General features: G+C 43.6%; 1 protein-coding gene across 6 annotated transcripts in view; it reads left to right on the top strand.

Annotated features, from left to right (window-relative positions):
* slc9d1 (solute carrier family 9 member D1) overlaps nucleotides 1-20998 on the top strand; it is a 45722-nt gene extending 24724 nt beyond the window's left edge. For 3 of the 6 annotated variants that reach the window (XM_078409267.1, XM_078409269.1, XM_078409268.1), the window contains 6 exons: nucleotides 1421-1538; nucleotides 6085-6280; nucleotides 12959-13109; nucleotides 16169-16248; nucleotides 17769-17918; nucleotides 18045-20998. In XM_078409267.1, the coding sequence (XP_078265393.1) occupies nucleotides 1421-1538; nucleotides 6085-6280; nucleotides 12959-13109; nucleotides 16169-16248; nucleotides 17769-17918; nucleotides 18045-18158 (809 nt within the window). In that variant the 3' untranslated portion in view covers nucleotides 18159-20998. Of the gene's footprint in view, nucleotides 1-1420; nucleotides 1539-6084; nucleotides 6281-12958; nucleotides 13110-16168; nucleotides 16249-17768; nucleotides 17919-18044 lie in introns of those variants that run through there. The other 3 variants (XR_013547902.1, XM_078409271.1, XM_078409272.1) reach the window with 3 other exon arrangements.
* The last annotated feature ends 1010 nt before the right edge of the window (nucleotides 20999-22008 follow it).

The following is a 22008-nucleotide window of genomic DNA, read 5'->3' on the forward strand; positions in this document are numbered from 1 at the left end:
TGACTAACATGTCCCATCTACACTAGTCCCACCTGGCTGCTCTTGGCTCATATCCCTCTAAACCTGTCCTATCCACGTACCTGTCCAAATGTTTCTTAAATGTTGTGACAGAACCTGTCTCAACTACTGTACCTTCTGCAGCAGCTTGTTCCATACACCCACTATCCTTTTTGTGAAAAGTTACCCCTTAGAATTCTATTGAATCTTTTCCCCCCTCACCTTAAACTTATGTCCTCTGGTTCTCGATTTCCCCAACTCTAGGCAAGAGACTCTGTGTGTCTACCCGATCTATTCCTCTCATTATTTTGTACACCTCTGTAAGATCACCCCTCATCCTCCTGCACTCCAAGAAATAAAGTCCCAGCCTACTCAACCTCTCCCTATTGTTCAGGGTCACGAGACCTGACAACATTCTCGTAGATCTTCTCTGCACCCTTTCCAGTTTGACAACATTTTTCCAATAACACAATATTCTAAATACAACCTCACTAATTCTTGTATAACTGCAACAAGACCTCCCAACTTCTATACTCAATACTCTGACTGATGACGGCCAAAGTGCTAAAGGCCGTTTTGACCACCCTATCTACCTGCAGCACGACTTTCATTGAACTATGTACCTGCACTCCTATGTCCCTCTGCTCTACAGCACTCCCCAGAGCCCTAGCAGTCACAGTGTAGGTCCTGCCCATGTTAATCTTCCCAAAATGCAACACCTCATATTTCTCTGTATTAAATTCCATCAACCATTCCTCAGCCCACCTGCCCAACCGATCAAGATCCTGCTGCAATTTTTGACAACTATCTTCACTATCTACAATACCTATCTACAATTTTGTATCATCTGCAAACTTGAGGTTTCCTGATGGTAAGACCATACCATTGGCCTTGTAAGGATTGCAGTAATGTGAGGGTGGGGGCTCACACTGTCTGGGAGATAAAATCATTTCCATGTTTGGTTGATGAAAGGAGATTGCAGCTCTGCCCACCCTTTTGGAACTGAGCAAGCAGCTGAAATTGCCTGGAATATGTCGCTGACATCTTTAATTCTCATTGTTTTCATGTTCACTCCACTCAACTGATTGGTTGGCAAGGACAGTAGCAATACACCATGGCAGATAATGTGTTCTGATGATGTGATTGGGGACAAAGTATTATTTTAACAAGTGATCTGAGGGGAATTTTTTTATTTCCATGTTTTCAGGAACTCTGCAGAGAGGTACAATCTTTAAAGCACTTGTCTCTTAATCGAAGTGTTCCAACTTTCTGTTATTTTCACACTGCACTGCTGATTTCTCCAACTGAACTAAAATTAAAAATAAAGCAATACTGATAATAACATGACTTGATTGAACACATTCAGGACATGTTACATTTATCCATGCACTCCTTTTGATCTTAATTTCCTGTCGCTGTATAGTGGATACGGATTATAACAGCGTGTTGCTTGGAATGCTGGTGATGCAGGACGTTCAGCTGAGTTTATTCATTGCCGTGATGCCTATGCTAATTCAAGCAGGCAATAGCACTGCTAACAGGTGAATGCTCGCTCGTCAGGTACCTATATTTATAATGTTGATTACAATGATGTGACTTCTGTGGTCTCTCCTCTTGCCTTACATCTTGTATTAACACCCCAATTCAAACTCCTAAGGTAATCCTTCTTTCCTTCTCAGTGTGTTTGGAGAATGCCCCTCCACAACTGAGCATGTGCTTCCGTCCACAACTCCCATTGACCAATGCACTTCAACCTCTTCTATCAGTCAAGATGTTTGTATTCACTTCTCCAACCTACAGTGAGGGTGTGGTAACACCCACTCCCCCACCCACTTCCCCACCAATTAGTGAATGTATAGCTGCAGCTCTATGTCCTTCTGGAGGAAGGCTTTGAGTCATCGAGTCATAAAGTGATACAGTGTGGAAAGTGGCCCATCAGCCCAACTCGCCCACACCAGTCAACAATGTCCCAGCTACACTAGTCCCACTTGCCTGCGCTTGGTCCATATCCCTCCAAACCTGTCCTATCCATATATCTGTCTAACTGTTTCTTAAACGATGGGATAGTTCCAGCCTCCTCAACTACCTCCTCTGGCAGCTTGTTCCATGCACCCACCACCCTTTGTGTGAAAAAGTTATCCCTCGGATTCCTATTAAATCTTTTCCCCTTCACCTTGAACCTATGTCCTCTGGTCCTCGATTCCCCTACTCTGGCCAAAAGACTGTGGCCAAAAGATCTATTCCTCTCATGATTTTGTATACCTCTATTAAGATCTCCCCTCATCCTCCTGTGCTCCATGGAATAGAGACCCAGCCTACTCAACCTCTCTCCATAGCTCACACCCTCTAGTCCTGCCAACATCCTTGTAAATCTTTTCTGAACCCTTTCATGCTTGACATTAACTCTCCTATAACATGGTGCCCAGAACTGAACACAATATTCTAAATGCGGTCTCACCAACGTCTTATACAACTGCAACATGACCTACCAACCTCTATACTCAATACTCTGACTGATGAAGGCTAAAGTCCCAAAAGCCTTTTTGACCACTTTATCTACTTGCGACTCGACCTTCAAGGAACCATGCACCTGTACTCCTGGATCCCTCTGCTCTACAACAATACACAGAGGCTTACCATTTACTGTGTGGATCCTGCTCTTGTTCGACGTCCCAAAATGCAACACCTCACACTTTTCTGTATTAAATTCCATTAATCATTCCTCCGCCCACCTAGCCAATCGATCTAGATCCTGCTGCAATCTTTCACAATCTTCACTATCTGCAAAACCACTAACTTTTGTATCATCAGGAAACTTGCTAATCTTGCCCTGTATGTTCTCATCCAAATCATTGATGTAGATGAGAAACAGTAACGGGCCCAACACTGAACCCTGAGGCACACCACAAGTCACATGCCTCCAGTCTGTAAATACAGAGGAGAAATACTCATTTAGTACCTTGCCCGTCTCCTGTGGCTCCACACAGAGGTGACCGCTTTGATTCCTGAGGTCCCATTCTCTCTCTAGTTACCCTTTGTCCCCTTATGTATTTATAAAAAAAATTGGGATTGTCTTTAATGGTACCCGCCAGAGCTATCTCCTGGCCCTTTTTTGCCCTTGTGATTTCCTTTTTGGTTTACTCCTTAGTTCCTGAAACTCCTTCAGGGATGCACAATCCCAGCTGCCTATACCTGTCCCATGCATCCTTCTTGTTTTGACTAATGTCTCAATTTCCCTCGTCAGCCAAGCTTCCTTACATTTGCCTGCTTTGCCCTTCACTCTAACGGGAACGGACACATCCTGAGCTTTCTTCAGTACACATTTAAAAATATTCCACTTGTCCGATGTTCCTTTCCCCTCAAATCACCTGCTCCAGTCAACCTGAACGAGACCTTCTCTCATACCCTCAAAGTTGGCCTTACCCCAGTTGAGCATTTTAACACATGGACCCTCGCCGTCCCTATCCATAACTATCTTAAACCTAATCGAACTGTGGTCACTGGTCCCAAAAGGCTCCTCCACACATACTTCATTAACTTGCCCTTCCCAATTTCCCAATACTAGATCCTCTCATGTGTGGGGGCCTCCAAATACTGCTTAAGAAAACTCTCCTGAACACTTTTGAAGAATTGCACCCCATCTAAACCCTTCACACTATGATTTTCCCAGTCTGTATTGGGAAAGTTAAAATCCCCTACTACAACAACCTTATTTGACCTGCAACTGTCTGCAATCTGCCGGCACATTTGTTCTAATTACCGTTGACTATTCGGAGGTCTGTAGTATACCCCCAACAAGGTGATCATCCTTTTCTTGTTCCTCAGCTCCACCCATGTAGCCTCACTAGACCAACCGTCCGCTATGTCACCTCTGAACACAGCCTCCTTAACCAACAATGCAACCCCCCCCTCCTCTTTTTCCCTCATCCTTGTCTCTCCTGAAGCTCCTGTACCCAGGAACATTGAGCTGCCAGTCCCGCCCGTCCCTTAATCTGGTTTCAGTCATGGTTACAACGTCCCAGTCGCTCGTACTTATCCATGCCCCAACTCATCTGCCTTACCCGTCAGGCCCCTTGCATTAAAATACTTGGTTTAAACCAACCCTCTTTCCTCGCTCTCCGCCTTTCACCTGCCTATTCTGTCCACTAACCTATCCCACACCACCCTCCATACCAACTTCTAGCCTCTCACGTGCCTCTGTCCTGCACGAGATCCCACCCCCCTGCCAATCTAGTTGCACAAGTCTTTTTTCCCAAGATGGAAAAATCAAATACCAGAGGGCATAGCTTTAAGGTGAGAGGGGCAAAGTTTAAAGAAGACATGTGAGTAACTCTTTTTACAAAGATGATGGTGAGTGCTTGGAATGCTTTTCCAGGGTTTGTGGTTGAGGCAGATATGATAGGTATATGACATGGTATAATGTGTATTTTTAAGGCAGAGATTGATAGATTCTTGATTAATGCTGGTATCAGGGGTTATGGGGAGAAGGCAGGAGAATGGAATTGAGAGGGAAAGATAGATCAGCCATGATTGAATGGCCAAGTAGACTTGATGGGCTGAATGCCCTAATTCTGCTCCTATAACTTGTGAACTAATAATATTTGCTGACATATCATCATTCCATAATTCCCTGTAGGTATTATATATTTTCATATTGAGAATTAATGCTGAATAACAAGGATTAAATTAAATCAGATAATGCCCTGCTTTGTAAGGACAGTAAATCCAGGACATGTGGCTCTAAACTGAATTGATAGATTGCTCTTAGAAATTGAATTGACCTGAACTGAGCTGATTGAGGGAGGCTTTCTCTGAGATGTACAGGTGCTCCCCGGCTTACGATGCTTCAATTTGCGATATTTCGACTTTGCGATGGTGCAAACGGCTCGCTTCCAGCCACGTGATCAGGTGTATTTGACTTACAATATTTTCGGTTTACAATGGGTTTCTCGGAACGGAACCCCATCGTAAGCTGAGGAGCACATGTGGTTGGAAATATGGAACTAATCTACAGAGAAAACCAGAAACTACCAGAATGTAGGAAAATATATAAAAATCTACATGTTACCTGGTGTGGGTAAAACAGCAGTAAATTGTTGCCAGTACCAGCCAAAAAAGAAATGCAATCAAGATCCCGAATGAGACTCAATAATCTTGGCCCAGTCCTAATGACTATATTTGTTATGTCCAAGGTGATTTGATCCTGCAAAGTGATAGCAGTATCACAAACATTATATGGAAATTGAATAGAACAGAACAGTATAGAATAGTTCCTTTGGCCCACCATTTTTTTAAAAGTTTAGTTTGGAGATTCAGCGCAGAAACAGGCCCTTCAGTTCACCGGGTGCGTGCCGGCTGCAATCCCAGTACACTAACCCATTGCACACACTCGGGACAATTTACAATCTTCACCAAAGCCAATTAACCTACAAACCTGTACGTCTTTGGAGTGTGGGAGGAAACGAGCTCCAGGGAAAAACCCACGCGGTCACAGGGAAAACATACCAACTCCGTACAGATAGCACCGTGGTCAGGATTGAACCGGGGTCTCTGGCGCTGTAAGGCAGCAACTCAACTGCTGAGCCACAGTGCTGCCTCATGTGCCGAACATGATGCCAATACAAATTCTTATTTGCCTGCACGTTATCCCTATCCCTCCATTTCCTTCATTCCATGTGCCTATCCATAAATCCCTTTGATGTCACTATCATGTCTACCTTCACCTGGTGGAGTGGCGTGGTGAGTGCCTGAAATGCCCTGGCAGCACATTCTAGGCACTCACCATCCACTGTGTAAAACAAACTTGTCCCGCACATCTTCATTAGACTTTGCCTTTCTCACCATAAAGCTTTGCCTGTAGTCTTTGAGATTTTAATCCTGGGATAAAGATTCTATCTATCTATCTATACCTCTCATAATTTTACAGATTTCTGAGCAAGATATTAAAAGATACCTTAACTGTCTGCAGACTATAATCCCTAAACTAAAAATTGATAATATTTAGTTGTTTGATTGAATTGATTGAAAGATACAGCATGGAATTATTTTTGAATATGTTTTCATAATTTTGTCTTTCTTTCTCAACAGCATAATGTCAGAAATACTGCGGATTTTCGCTCTTACTGGTCAAATTCTATTTTCGTTGGCTGCAATTCTTCTGATGTGTCTTGTGATAAAGACTTATCTCATCGGACCGTTTTACAGGAAACTACACACTGAGGGTAAAGGAAATAGAGAGATAATTGTCCTAGGAGTATCTGCATTTATCTTTCTTATGTTAATGGTAATTATATTTATTTTGATTCAAGTTACAGAATTGTAGACCATATTGAGAACAGTAGAAATGAGTGAAATCGGTGAGCCATGTTCATGGCATCCAAAGCTATCAGCTAGATCCAAATGGAGAATTATTTTAAAAAATATATTCAACAGATTTCACGAACGGCGTTGTGTTCAAATAGAGCTCTGCATCAAGGTGAGAAATCCAGCCTCATTAAGCAAAAACTATCCTGATTGGATATTATTAAAATCATTTCTAAATATCAGATGAGAAAGAGTTGGATTTAGAGGAGCTTTTTGAATTTCAAATCCAAGTGGTTGTCAATTTGGAAACTCCGCCATACCTCAGGAAGGGAAGCAACTCGAGGCATCTCAAAGCCGAGGTCCAATGGCTAACACTTGATCTAAAGAACAATTGGTGAGTGGAAAGCAACTGGCTAATAACCACGATATGCTTAGCTGTGGTTATTCAGGGCCTGGACCCACTGAGAGTCAAGAAAGAAGTCAAGTCAAGTCAAGTCAAGTTTATTTGTCACATACACATACACGATGTGCAGTGAAATGAAAGTGGCAATGCCTGCGGATTGTGCACAAAAAAGAATTACAGTTACAGCATATACATAAAGTTAATAAGTTACTATAGTGTAGACAAAAATTTAGTCTGGAGTTATAAAAGTTGACAGTCCTGGTGGCCTGTGGGAAGAAACTCCGTCTCATCCTCTCCGTTTTCACAGCGTGACAGCGGAGGCGTTTGCCTGATCGTAGCATCTGGAACAGTCCGTTACTGGGGTGGCAGGGGTCCCTCATGATCTTACTTGCTCTGGATCTGCACCTCCTGATGTATAGGTCCTACAGGGGACAAGTGTAGTTCCCATGGTGCGTTCTGCCGAACGCAGTACTCTGCAGGGCCATCCTGTCCTGGGCAGAGCTGTTCCCAAACCAGACTGTAATGTTGCCGGACAGGATGCTCTCTACAGCCCCAGAGTAGAAGCAATGAAGGATCCTCAGAGACACTATGAATTTCCTCAGTTGTCTAAGGTGGTCAAGGCGCTGCTTTGCCTTCCCCACCAGTGCGGCAATGTGCGTTGCCCACGTCAGATCCTCTGTGATGCGGACTCCCAAGTATTTAAAACTGCTCACCCTATCCACAGTAGACCCATTTATCTCCAGTGGCGTGTACGTCCTTGGATGTTTAGCCCTTCTGAAGTCCACAATCAGCTCTTTCGTTTTAGTGACATTCAAGAGGAGGCTATTGTCCTGACACCAGATCAGCCACCTCCGCCCGGTAGGCCTTCTCATCGTTGTTGGAGATCCGGCCCACCACCACAGTGTCATCAGCAAACTTGATGATGGAGTTTGAGCTGAACCTGGCCCCACAGTCATGTGTGTACAGGGAGTACAGTAGGGGGCTAAGGACGCAACCCTGGGGGGATCCTATGTTCGGGGTGAGGGAGCTAGATGTGTGTTCCCCCATCCTGACCACTTGGGGCCTGGCGGTGAGAAAGTCCAGAACCCAGGCACACAGAGGGGTGCTAAGCCCCAGTTCCAGCAGCTTCTCAACCAGTCTGCTGGGGACTATTGTGTTGAATGCTGAACTAAAGTCAATGAACAGCATCCTCACATAGCCCCCCTGGCTGTCCAGATGAGAGAGAGCGGTGTGCAGAACCTGGGAGACCGCATCATCCGTGGACCTGTTCGGACGGTATGCGAACTGCAGTGGGTCCATGTTGCGAGGAAGGAGGGCGCTGATGTGCTTCTTGACTAGCCTCTCAAAGCATTTCATGACAACCGAGGTGAGGGCCACCGGTCGGTAGTCATTTAAACAAGCTGGAGAGGCATTCTTTGGCAGCGGTACAATGATGGATCTTTTGAAGCATGCAGGGACCATGGACTTGGCCAAGGAGAGGTTGAATATTGTGGTGAGCACTGGAGCAAGCTGAGTAGCACAAGACTTTAGCACTCGCCCAGATATACCATCTGGGCCTCCAGCTTTCCTCGTATTCACACGCGTCAGAGCCCACCTCACCTCATGCTCGGACACCGAGAATGTGTGCACATCCCCGGCGGTGGATCCCCCTCCAGCCTCGCTAGCCAGCGCCCCCTCGGTGCTGTTTTTAGACGGCGAGCTGGTGGTGTTACCCGTCTCAAACCGTGCATAAAAAGAGTTCAGGTCATCAGCTATGGAGGAGCCGGTTGAGGGGGTGCTGGACCGGTAGCTAGTTATTGTCCGTAGCCCCTGCCAAAGGCGCCTGGTGTCCTGCTGCTCCATCTGTGACTCCATCTTGTCCCGGTAACTCCTTTTTGCATCCTTCACTGCCCTCCGCAGTCGGTAGGACTCTCCCTTGTAGTCGTCCATGTTGCCGGATGCCAGGCCAGAGTTGTAAGCAGCGGTGCGAGCATTCAAGGCCACGTGAATAGACCTGTCCACCCAGGGTTTTTGGTTAGGGAAGATACCGACCCTTACCGTGGGGATGATGGTATCGGCTATTGTGGCAATGAAGTCTGTAACCGCTTCCGCAAACTAATTTACGTCTCTGGAACTTGCTTGGAACATATTCCAGTCGACATCGCCCAGTGCATCTCGCCCAGTCAACTCTTCTTGCAGAGTTGGTCAGTTTCTGCGTTTTGAAGAGCTCCTCAACCAGGCCTCAATCTTTGATATGAACATCCTTGAAACCGTTCCACAGAATACAATCTTGTATTCCCACCACTGACTAACAAGAACATGGAAAAGTACAGGATAGGAATACGTCCTGTGGCTCACAACCTCTGTGCTGAGCATGATGCTAAGTTAACTAATCTCACCCGGCATGTGATCTGTATCCCTCAATTCCCTGTATATCCACGTGCCTATGTAAAAGCCTTTAAATGCCACAATCATATCTGCCTCCAGCTGCACTCTTGGTTTAAAACAGAAAACCTCCAGGCGGATATTGTTTAAATTTTGCCCCTCTCACCTTAAAACTTTGCTTTCTAGTTTTTAACATTCTATGCCTCATAATCGTAAGGGGGGCAGATGTAGTGAATTCACAGTCCTTTTCTCAGGGTAGGGGTATCAAGAATTAGAAGGCATACATTCAATAGATACTTCAGAGGCAATTTGTACATACATGGAATGGAAAGGTATAAAGGTATGTGGGCCAAACACTGGTAAGGGGAACTAACTTAGATGGGGCATCTTATAAGAAAATAACTGCAGATTCTGGTACAAATCGAAGGTATTTATTCACAAAATGCTGGAGTAACTCAGCAGGTCAGGCAGCATCTCAGGAGAGAAGGAATGGGTGACGTTTCAGGTCGAGACCCTTCTTCAGTCGGCATGGACGAATTGTGCTGAAGGGCCTGTTTCTGGGCTGTATGACACTATAATCTTAAATACATCTATCAGGTCTCCCTTCAGCCTCCAACGCTTCAAAGAAAACAATTTAAGTTTGTCCAACCTCTCCTTGTAGTTAATATCCACCAATCCAGGCAGCATTCTGATAAACCTATTGGAATTGGTTTATTATTGTCACGTGTACTGAGATACAGTGAAAAGCTAAAGACTACTGACTCTTATACCCAATGCCGCAATTGATGAAGGCAAGCAAACCATATGTGAGCATGGTTTTGTGCATGGGAAATTTTGTCTCACAAATCCAATGTTTTTTTTTTTTAAGAGGTCACCAAGAGAATTCATGAGCGCAACGCATTGGATGTTGTCTATACGGACTTTAGCTAGGCCTTATGGTGTCCCCATGTCCCACATGGTCGGCTTGTCTGGAAGGTTAGATTGATTGGAATCCAAGGTGAGCTAGCCAATTGGAGTGACAGGGTAATTGTGGAGGGTTGTTTTTCTCATTGGAGGCCAACAACCAGTGGTGCGCTGCAGGGATCAGTACTGATCCATTGCTGTTTGTCATCCAAATTGCTAATGTATATAACAATGTAGTAACATTGTTAGTAAATTTGTAGATGACACAAAATTGGTGGTATACCAGTCAGCAAGGAAGGTTATCTAAATTTACAACAAGATCTAGATCAGTTGGGAAGTGGGCCAAGGAATGACAACTAGACTTTAACACTGACAAGTGTGAGGTGTTACACTTCGGTATATCAAACCAAGTCAGGACTTGTACATCAAATGACAGAGCCCTGTAGAGTGTTGCAGAACGGAGGAATCTGGGATTACAGGTGAATGGTTCTCTAAAGGAGCCAGATGACAATGTAGTGAAGAAGGGGTTTGACACATTTGCCTTCATTGGAACGGGTTTTGATTACAAAATTTGAGAGATCATGATGCAGCTATTTGTGCAATTGGTGAGACCACACTTGGAGTATGTGTGCTGTTCTGTTTGCCCAGCTACAGGAATTACAGTGCCCTCCATAATGTTTGGGACAAAGACCCATTATTTATTTATTTGCCTCTGTACTCCACAATTTGAGATTTGTAATAGAAAAAAATCATAGAAACATAGAAACACATGTATAAAATCACATGTGGTTAAAGTGCACATTGTCAGATTTTAATAAAGACCATTTTTATACATTTTGGTTTCACCATGTAGAAATCACAGCAGTGTTTATACATAGTCCCCCCATTTCAGGGCACCACAATGTTTGGGACATAGCAATGTCATGTAAATGAAAGTAGTCATGTTTAGTATTTTGTTGCATATCCTTTGCATGTAATGGCGGCTTGAGGTGATTCATGACATCACCAGTTGCTGGGAGTCTTCTCTGGTGATGCTCTGCCAGGCCTGTTTTGCAGCCATCTTTAGCTTATGCTTGTTTTGGGGGCTAGTCCCCTTCAGTTTTCTCTTCAGCATATAAAAGGCAAGCTCAATTGGGTTCAGATCGGATGATTGACCTGGCCACTGAAGAATTGACCATTTTTTAGCTTTGAAAAACTCCTTTGTTGCTTTAACAGTATGTTTGGGATTATTGTCCTGCTGTAGAATGAACCGCCGGCCAACGAGTTTTGAGGCATTTGTTTGAACTTGAGCAGATAGGATGTGTTTATACACTTCAGAATTCGTTATGCTATTACCATCAGCAGTTATATGATCAATGAAGATACGTGAGCCAGTACTTTCAGCAGCCATACATGCCCAGGCCATAACACCCCCACCACCGTGTTTCACAGATGAGGGGTATTCTTTGGATCTTGGGCAGTTCCTTCTCGCCTCCATACTTTGCTCTTGCCATCACTCTGATATAAGTTAATCTTCGTCTCATCTGTCCACAAAACATTTTTCCAGAACTGTGGTTGCTCTTTTAACTGTAACCTGGCCATCCTATTTTTGCGGCTAACCAGTGGTTTGCATCTTGCATTGTAGCATCTGTATTTCAGTTCATGAAGTCTTCTGCGGACAGTGGTCATTGACAAATCCACAACTGACTCCTGAAGAGTGTTTCTGATCTGTCAGACAGGTGCTTAGGGATTTTTCTTTATTACAGAGAGAATTCTTCTGTCATCAGCTGTGGAGGTCTTCCTTGGCCTGCCAGTCCCTTTGCGATTAGTAAGCTCACCAGTGCTCTCTTTTTTCTTAATGATGTTCCAAATGTTTGATTTTGGTAAGCCTAAGGTTTGGCTGATGTCTCTTAACAGTTTTATTCTTGTTTAGTCTCATAATGGCTTCTTTGACTTTCATTGGCACAACTTTGGTCCTCATGTTGATAAGCAGCAATAAAAGTTTCCAAAGATGATAGAAAGACTGGAGGAAAGTCTAGGTTCTGAGAGCTCTCTTATCCTGCATTAAGGAGGCAATTAAACACATCTGAGTAATTACAAACGCCTGTGAAGCCATGTGTCCCAAACATTATGGTGACCTGAAATGGGGGACCTGTGTATAAACACAGCTGTAATCAACACTGCATATCATTAAGTTGGAAAAGCTGCAGATGAAATTCACCAGGATGTTACTTTGGCTTGCAAGTTTGAGTTATAAGGAGGAGTTGGAGCTTGGGAGTCAGAGGGGTGACCTTATTGAAGTGTACAAGATCAGGGACAGGGATAAAGTGAAAACAATCTTTTTCCCAGGCTAAAGAATTCTAAAACGAAAGATGGGTTTAATGTGAAAGGGAAAGATTTAAGGACCTCAGGCAACTTTTTTCACAGCAGTCAGTCCAGTATGCCACAATGCTGGAGTAACTCAGCAGGACAGGCAGACTGCCTGTCCCACTGAGCTGCTCCAGCATTTTATGTCCATCTTTGATTTAAACCAGCATCTGCAGTTCTTTCCTACACATTTTGTCTGCAGTTCCTTCTTACACAGCCACAGAAGGCAGTGGAGGCCAATTCACTGGATGTTTTCAAGAGAGAGTTAGATATAGCTCTTTGGTCTAACGGCATCAAGGAATATGGGGAGAAAGCAGGATCGGGGTAATGATTTTGGATGATCATCCAGGATCATATTGAATGGCAATGTTGGCTCGAAGGGCCGAAGGGCCTACTTCTGTAACTCTTTTCTATGTTTCTGGTCCAGTATGCCAATTTGGTTAGCATTGACAAGGTGGTCCATTTTGTGCTATGGCTCCACTAGTCAATGGCTGATAAGTACAGTATATTACTGCTTTGTAATATACCAATACAAGTGCTACTATTTTTATTTGCCATTAATTATTTGGTATTAAATTGTTATTAGCTGCAGATCTTTGAACTACATTTCACTTGTTGAACTTTGTTTACATACTCCTACAGGTGACTGAAATTCTGGATATCTCCATGGAACTGGGTTGTTTCTTGGCCGGGGCATTAATTTCATCACAAGGTCACATTGTCACAGACGAAGTGATGTTGTGTGTGGAACCTATACGGGATTTTCTGACCATCATTTTTTTTGCATCTGTTGGTAATTAACAATATTTTAAATTGTTAGGGAATGTGTCTGCTGTTTATAACTTATAAGACGGGCGTGGACCCCTTGGGTCCAAATCTCTCATGCGGGCCCGGCAACTCCCGATGGGTGCAAACCTCTCCTGCGGGTTGCACGGCAACCCTCCGTGCAAATCTCTCCTGTGGGTGTGGCAACCCCTGTTGGGTGCAAGCCTCTCCTGCGGGCCCGGCAACCCCCGTCGGGTCCAAATCTCTCCTGCGGGCCTGGCAACCCCCGTTGGGTACAAACCTCTCCTGCGGGTTGCACGGCAACCCTCCGTGCAAATCTCTCCTGTGGGTGTGGCAACCCCTGTTGGGTGCAAGCCTCTCCTGCGGGCCTGGCAACCCTCCCCCAACTGATGATCCATGGACCCGTTGGCGGCCGGGGAGTGTCACCCGTGGCCGTGGGCGGGCGAGGGACAGGAAAGGGAAGAGGGAGCCACTCGCCTCAGCCCTGGGCTGCCATCGCGTCGGCCAAGGCGAGCCGTGGACCCTTTTAGGTGGAAACCTCTCCTGCAGCGGCAGCTCAGCGGCCACGGCCATCTTGTTTGACCTCTGCCGCTGCGCTGCACTGCACCACGGGAGGAAGGTCAGGTGCGGAGCATCCCGGGACGAGCGCCGGTCATCCCGGTGAAGGGGGGGGAACGCATTTATTAAAGTTTCAGCTCGACGACTCAGCAGCAGCGACAGCTTGACTGCTCAGCAGCCCCCCCCCCCCCTCATTGGCCGCCACTTCCTTCACTCTGGCGGGTCCCGCCCCCGGCAGCCAGCGTGCCCCCCCCCCCTCATTGGCCGCCACTCCCATCACTCGGGCAGGTCCCATTGTGACGTTGAACGCGGCTGATGGCCAGGGCAAAATGGAAAAGTGATTTTTTTTACTTTAAAATGTCAATAACTTAAAAAATATAATACCAATTTGAAGTGTAGGAAAATAACTGCAGATGCTGGTACAAATCGAAGGTATCACAAAATGCTGGAGTAACTCGGGAGGTCAGGCAGCATCTCAGGAGAGAAGGAATGGGTGACGTTTTGGGTTGCGACCCTTCTTCAGTCTGATATGGAAATTGCATGCCATTGTTCTTGCTATTGAGGGCGTGCAGAGTAGGTTCACTAGGTTAATTCCCGGAATGGCGGGACTGTCGTATGTTGAAAGACTGGAGCGACTAGGTTTGGGTACACTGGAATTTAGAAGGATGAGAGGGGATCTAATTGAGACATATAAGATTATAAAGGGGTTAGACACGTTAGAGGCAGGAAACATTTTCCCAATGTTGTGGGAGTCCAGAACCAGGGGCCACAGTTTAAGAATAAAGGGTAGGCCATTTAGAACGGATATGAGGAAAAACGTTTTCAGTCAGAGAGTTGTAAATCTGTGGAATTCTCTGCCTCAGAAGGCAGTGGAGGGCAATTCTCTGAATGCTTTCAAGAGAGAGCTATATAGAGCTCTTAAGGATAGCGGAGTCAGGGGGTATGGGGAGAAGGCAGGAACGGGTTACTGATTGAGAATGATCAACCATAATCACATTGAATGGTGATGCTGGCTTGAAGGGCCGAATGGGCTACTCCTGCACCTATTGTCTATGACTGTCCCACTGAAGAAAGTTATATATTTTCATTGATGATGAGGTAGAGCATGGTGTCACGTTTTTGAGTTCTTCTGGTTCTTGATTTCCCTGCTCTGGGCAAGAGACTGTACATCAACCCGATCTTTTCCTCTCATGATTTTGTACACCTCTATATGATCACCCCTCATCCTCCTGCGCTCCAAGGAATAGAGTGCTAATCTGCTCAACCTTACCCTATAGATAGCTCAAGCCGTCGAATCCTGGCAATGTCCTCGTAAATCTTCGCTGCGCCCTTTCCAGCTTGACACCATCTCTCCAATAACATGATGCCCAGAATTGAACACAATGCTTTAAATGCAACGTCACCAACATCTTATATAACTGCAACGTGACTTCCCAACTAACTTCTGATTGCTGAAGGCCAATGTGCCAAAAGCTTTTTTGACCACCTTGTGATGCCACTTTCAATGAACTATGTACCTGCACTTCTAGATCACTCTGCTCGACAACACTCCCCACCATACTGCCCACATTAGTCTTCCCAAAATGTAACACCTCACATTTCTCTGTATTAAATTCCTCAGCCCACCTGTCCATTCAGAATGCAAGCAGATAAGTCACCACCTCCCCTTTTCTCTTGTAACATTCCAAAGACACCATTCTCTTTGCAATTCCCTGCATATAAAATTATGAGAGGCAAAGATAGGGTAGACATTCAGAATCTTTTTCCTGGAGTGAAAATGTCCAACACCAGAGGGTATTGCTATAAGGTGAGAGGGGAAAGTTTAATTGAAATTTGCGGGGCAAATTATTTTTACACAGTGTTGGAGGGCCTAGAATGCATTGCCACGGGTGGTGGTGGAGGCAGATACAATAGTAGCATTTAAGAGGTTTTTAGATAAGCACATAGAAGTGCAGGGAATAGAGATATGGATCGTGTACAGACAGATTACATCAATTTAACTAGGCATCATATTCAATGCAAACATTGTGGGCCAAAGGGCCTGTTCATGTGCTGTACTGTTCTATGTTCCCTGGTCCACTCTTCCATCCCCATCAATCATTCCATTTCTCACTTTTTCACCTTAACTACAGGAGAATAAATGTTTCAGCTTTCTAAACTCTACTGAATTCAACAGCTTCTGGTCATGTGCTTTCTTTGTTAGCATCAAAAATGGCCAGTTCTGACATGGGTTATCCATCTTTCCTAATTCTTACCAAGGGTCTCCAACCTAAAGCATTAACTTGTTTCTGTTTCCATTGATACTGCCAGGCCAGCTGAGTGTTCCCAACATTTTTGATAATGTTTCAAATTACAGCATTTGGAGTTTTTGGTGTTCATTTTGTGTTTGATTGTTTTATAGCTGATAAAGCCAAATTAGTGCTGTTGGGTAACGATATGTAAACTATCATTTTAACGAGGTATCTGTGTATTGAATGAATGCACATCCAATTCTTCTGCTCTTCTTAGGTCTTCACGTGTTCCCAACATTTGTTCTTTATGAACTGACTGTGCTTATGTGCCTTACACTGGCTGTGGTGGTGTTGAAGGTAACGTAGTTTATATTAGCCTTAAGGAAGGCTGACAAAACTTTTGTTTCTCCATAGATTGACCCAAGGATTTAGATTTTCTAATGTTTGAGTTTTGGAAATCTGTGTTGTTCGGATGCATTGCTGGGATGGTTATGCGTTCACAACATGACATGAAATTCAATGTGAAGAATGTTGATACTAAATTCCAGCTAAAATTAAGCTTCATTTGGGTTTGGCATAATTTTTTTTGTTTTTGCACATTTGTACAATGTTATCCCCAAGTGTCTCTGCTTTTGCCTTATTAAAATTATACTTGGAACACTACAGCACAGAAACAAGCTCTTCAGCCCATAATGTCTATGCTGAACCTGATGCCAAATTAATCCAATCCCTTCTGCCTGCACGATCCTTATCCATCCATTCCTTGCACATTTATGTGACAATCTGAAAGTCTCTTTAATGACACTATTGCATCTGTTTCCACCATCACCTCAGGCAGTGCATTCCAGGCACCCACCACTCTCTGTAACAAAATAAGCTCTCCTTTAAACTTCCCCTCTCTCACCTTAAAGTTATGCTCTCTAGTTTTTGACATTTCCACCCTCGGAAAAAGATTTTGACTGTCTATACTTCATTTTATAAACTTCTATCGTTTCTCCCCTCAGCTCTGATTTTGGGAAAACAATCCAAGTCTGTGCAAACATTCCTTACAGCTAATGCCATCCAATTCAGGCAGCATCCTGGTAAACCTCTTCTACATTCTTCACGAAGCTTCCACAACCTGTAATGGAATGACCAGAACTGTACACAACATTCCAAATACGGCCTAACCAACTTTTTATAAAGCTTCAATATGACTCCCTGCACTTTATATATAATGCCCCTAACTATTATACTCATTGCCCCAATTGGTACTTAAAATAAACTTTGTGTACCAGTTGCAGCTGCTTTTTTAGACAATAGACAATAGGTGCAGGAGGAGGCCATTCGGCCCTTCGAGCCAGCACCGCCATTCAATGTGATCATGGCTGATCATTCTCAATCAGTACCCCGTTCCTGCCTTCTCCCCATACCCCCTGACTCTGCTATCCTTAAGAGCTCTATCTAGCTCTCTCTTGAATGCATTCAGAGAATTGGCCTCCACTGCCTTCTGAGGCAGAGAATTCCACAGATTCACAACTCTCTTTTTAAACCAACACCAGATGACCATTTTTAGCTTAATAAGTGATGGTCTTTCCAACTAATCAGAATGGAGGTTTAGTTTAGAGTTACAGTAGGAAATAGGCCTTTGGACTACCATGTCCACACCGTCCAACAATCACCCATACACTAGTTCTATGATATCCCATTTTTGCATCCCGCACACGAAGGGCAATTTACAAAAGCCAATTAATCTACACGCCTGCTTGTCTTTGGAATGTGGGATGTAAGCGGAATGCAGGTCTTGGAAATGTCCTCGGCAATACAATTAAATCACCTAGAACACGCAAAGACGTGTGAGTGATGATGTTAACACATTTTAATTTTCTTTTTTCTAGTTCGTCTTGGCAGTACTTGTCCTCTCTCTAATTCTTCCAAGAAACAGCAGGTATATCAGGTGGATAGTTTCCGCTGGCTTGGCACAAGTCAGTGAGTTTTCCTTTGTTCTGAGTAGTCGAGCCCGCAAGTCGGGGATTGTCTCCCGAGAAGTAAGTTGCCTCGTAATTGTCCAGCATCTGTTTAAATGTAGCAATAATATATTCAGTGTTGTGGTTCAATTCATTATACGCAACAACATCAAAAATAAAGCTGTTGTACAACTTATTTCTCTGCAGGTGTACCTTCTCATTCTCAGTGTCACTACATTAAGCCTTTTAATGGCCCCTGCACTGTGGAGAGGAACAATTTTAAAATGTGTGCCTAAGCAAGAAAGGCGGTTAACCACATGATGGAAAGTGGATAAGATAATGTTCCAATCACTGCATTTGTTAAACGTTGGAGATTGAAGGCTCCTGTTCTCTAGACTTCCTTAAGGAACTTTCTTGCTGAAGCTGGTACCAGTTGAAATATGGAAGTTGGTTTCCCCTAGCGTGACTGTTTTATCTTTTGTTTCCCATGCACTGACAACTGGATTCAGAAGAGCAAAAGTCACTTTAAATCCATTGGTAGAATTCTTTGTACATGCTGCTTCATATTTCTGATCTTCAAATGAGGAAATGGGTTTTAGGGCAAAATGACAGGCAAATGAGCTGAACTTTATAATATATATATTGTGGATTAACAATTGAGGGAAGGAATAAGATGTATTTTTAGTAAATCTATTTAATTTATAAATGCTGGTAATGTTTTCATTGGGAGATGGTAGAGCTGTTGAATATTCCAGATTGGCTTGAATCCATGTTACGAATGTTTTATTGAACTTGAATTTAAAGATATTAACTAAATCATGACTGATCTTCACCTAATTATCTACTTTGATTGCATATCAAAAGAAACAATAACTTTCTACTTGCACCTATGTACCTATTGCATGCATCAAAGTTAATATTAGGTCCCATTCTTGGATAACTGGCTCCCAATAGTCATTTATAAATATTATGAGAATCTGATGCCCTGCCATAAATATCTGGGAACATTATCCCTTGCATCTTGCTAATTGAAATACGTAAATATTATCCCCACTTTCTGAATCCTATCTTCTAACTTGTTCATTATCCAACCCGTTTAAAACATATTGTGGTCCATGCAGTGCAATGACAACACAAAGGAGCCCTTTTTAACAAATGTTGAAAATGTTAATTTTATCCCATCTGGTTTGGTACATCTGTTAAACAACTTGACACACAGTTATAATTTAGTGTGTGTGGGGCTGGGTTCAGGTGAGGCAGCAAGATGCCACTTCCCAATCACTGTATCTGGATGCTTACTTTGGACTGGTTTCTAATTATTGTTATAAACAACCCCTATCCCAACCATCTTCTCCAAACGTTATCCTTATTTGCACCACGGTGTTTACATTGAATAAGAAGCACTCCATTACCAAACCATTTAAATGTGACAAAGGTTTTCAGCACTGTGGGCCAATGCATGCAGAATGTAATGCAGAACGTATAGCAGACAGAATGGGTAGGAGAAAGGCAGGGAGCGAGGAAGATACATTGGTTTAAATTGCACATTTTAATGCAAGGGGCCTGATGGGTAAGGCAGATGACCTTAGGGCTTGGATGGGTATGTGGAACTGGGACGTTGTAGCCATTACGGAAACCTGGCTAAGAGAAGGGCAGCTCAATGTTCCCGGGTATAGGTGTTTCAGGAGAGACAGAGATGAGAGTAAAAGAGGAGGGGATGTTGCGTTATTGGTGAAGGAGAATGTCACGGCAGTGGTCAGAGGTGATATTATGGACTGTTTGTCTAGTGGGGCTATATGGGTGTAGCTGAGGAACAAGATAGTCCCCCCATTTCAGGGCACCATAATGTTTGGGACACATGGCTTCACAGGCATTTGTAATTGCTCAGGTGTGTTTAAATGCCTCCTTCATGCAGATATAAGAGAGCTCTCAGCACCGAGTCTTTCCTCCAGTCTTTCCATCACCTTTGGAAACTTTTTTTGCTGTTTATCAACATGAGGACCAAAGTTGAGCCAATGAAAGTCAAAGAAGCCATTATGAGACCGAGAAACAAGAATAAACTGTTAGAGACATCAGCCAAACCGTAGGCTTACCAAAATCAGCTGTTTGGAACATCATTAAGAAAAAAGAGAGCACTGGTGAGCTTATTAATCGCAAAGGGACAGGCATGCCAAGGAAGACCTCCACAGCTGATGACAGAAGAATTCTCCTTACAATGAAGAAAAATCCCCAAACACCTGTCCGACAGATCAGAAACATACTTCAGGAGTCAGGTGTGGATTTGTCAATGACCACTGTCCGCAGAAGACTTCATAAACAGAAATACATAGACTACACTACAAGATGCAAACTACTGGTTAGCCGCAAAAATAAGATGGCCAGGTTACAGTTTGCCAAGAAGTATTTAAAAGAGCAACCACAATTCTGGGAAAAGGTCTTGTGGGCAGGTGAGATGAAGATTAACTTATATCAGTGTGATTGCGAGCAAAGTATGGAGGAGAAAAGGAACTGCTCAAGATCCAAAGCATACCACCTCATCTGTGAAACACGGTGGTGGGGGTGTCCTGGCCTGGGCATGTATGGCTGCTGAAGGTACTGGCTCACTTATCGTCATTGATCGTACAACTGCTGATGGTAGTAGCATAATGAATTCTGAAGTGTATAGACACATCCTTTCTGCTCAAGTTCAAACAAATGCCTCAAAACTCATTGGCTGGCAGTTCATTGTATAGCAAGACAATGATTCCAAACATACTGCTAAAGCAATAAAGGAGTTTTTAACAAAAGGAGCAACAAAGCCAAAAAATGGTCAATTCTTGAGTGGCCAAGTCAATCACCCGATCTGAACCCAATTGAGCATGCCTTTTATTTGCTGAAGAGAAAACGGAAACATGCATAAGCTAAAGATGGCTGCAATACAGGCCTGCCAGACCATCACCAGAGAAGACACCCAGTAACTGGTGATGTCCATGAATTACATACTTCAAGCAGTCATTACATGCAAAGGATATGCAACAAAATACTAAACATGACTACTTTATTTGTGTCCCAAACAAGGTGTCCTGAAATGAGGGGAGACTATGTATAAACACAGCTGTAATTTCTACATGGTGAAACCAAAATGTGTAAAAATGGCCTTTATTAAAATCTGACCATGTGCACTTTAACCACATGTGATTTTTTTCTGTTACAAATCTCAAATTGTGGAGTATAGAGGCAAATAAATAAATGATGGGTCTTTGTCCCAAACATTATGGAGGGCACTGTAACTACAACATGACCTCCCAACATCTATACACAATATTTGTAGGAAGGAACTGCAGATGCTGGTTTAAACCATAGACACAAAAAGCGGGAGTAACTCAGTGGGTCACAAAGCATCTCTGTAGAAAAGGAATAGGTGACGTTTCGGGTCGAGACCCGGCTGCATACCTTCTTCCTTCTGAAAAAGGGCCTTGAACCGAAACATCACTGATTTCTTTTCTTCAGAGATGCCGTCTAACCCGTTGAGTTACCCGAGCTTTTCGTGTCTATCTTCTATACTCAATAAACTGACTATATTCTAAATGGCTGCAGAGACGCTCTGTGAATTGCAGTGTGTATCCTGTCCATTCAGAGCCAACGTGAGCATGATCATCATAAGATAACTCCAAAATAAAATGCAGAAAGTAACATAAACCAATGTGCATACTCTCTTTTGAGTTCACTAAATCTTTTGATTCTATTGATCAATGACCCAAGAGTGTTTTATTGTCATATGACCCAGATAGGACACTGAAATTCTTACTTGCAGCAGCACAACAGAATATGTATACATAGTACACACGCATACGTACACATAAAAAGCAAACTATAATTGCAACAATAACAATAATAGTCCATGTAGTTTAGAGTTTATTTGAGATTGTAGTGTTTAATAGCCTAATGGCTGTAGGGAAGAAGCTGTTCCTGAACCTGAACATTACAGTTTTCAGGCCCATGTACCTTCTTCCAGAGGGCAGGAATGAAATGAGTGTGTGGCCAGGGTGGTGTGGGTCTCTGATGATGCCTTTTTGAGGCTATGATCTGGTATATCCTTTCGATGGTAGGGAGGTCAGAAATGGGCAGTGTTCACAACTTTTTGCAGTCTTCATTGCTCCTAGACATTCAAGTTGCCGAACCAGGCCATGAT

This window comes from Rhinoraja longicauda, chromosome 12 (assembly GCF_053455715.1).
Source record: "Rhinoraja longicauda isolate Sanriku21f chromosome 12, sRhiLon1.1, whole genome shotgun sequence".
NCBI lineage: Eukaryota > Metazoa > Chordata > Chondrichthyes > Rajiformes > Arhynchobatidae > Rhinoraja > Rhinoraja longicauda.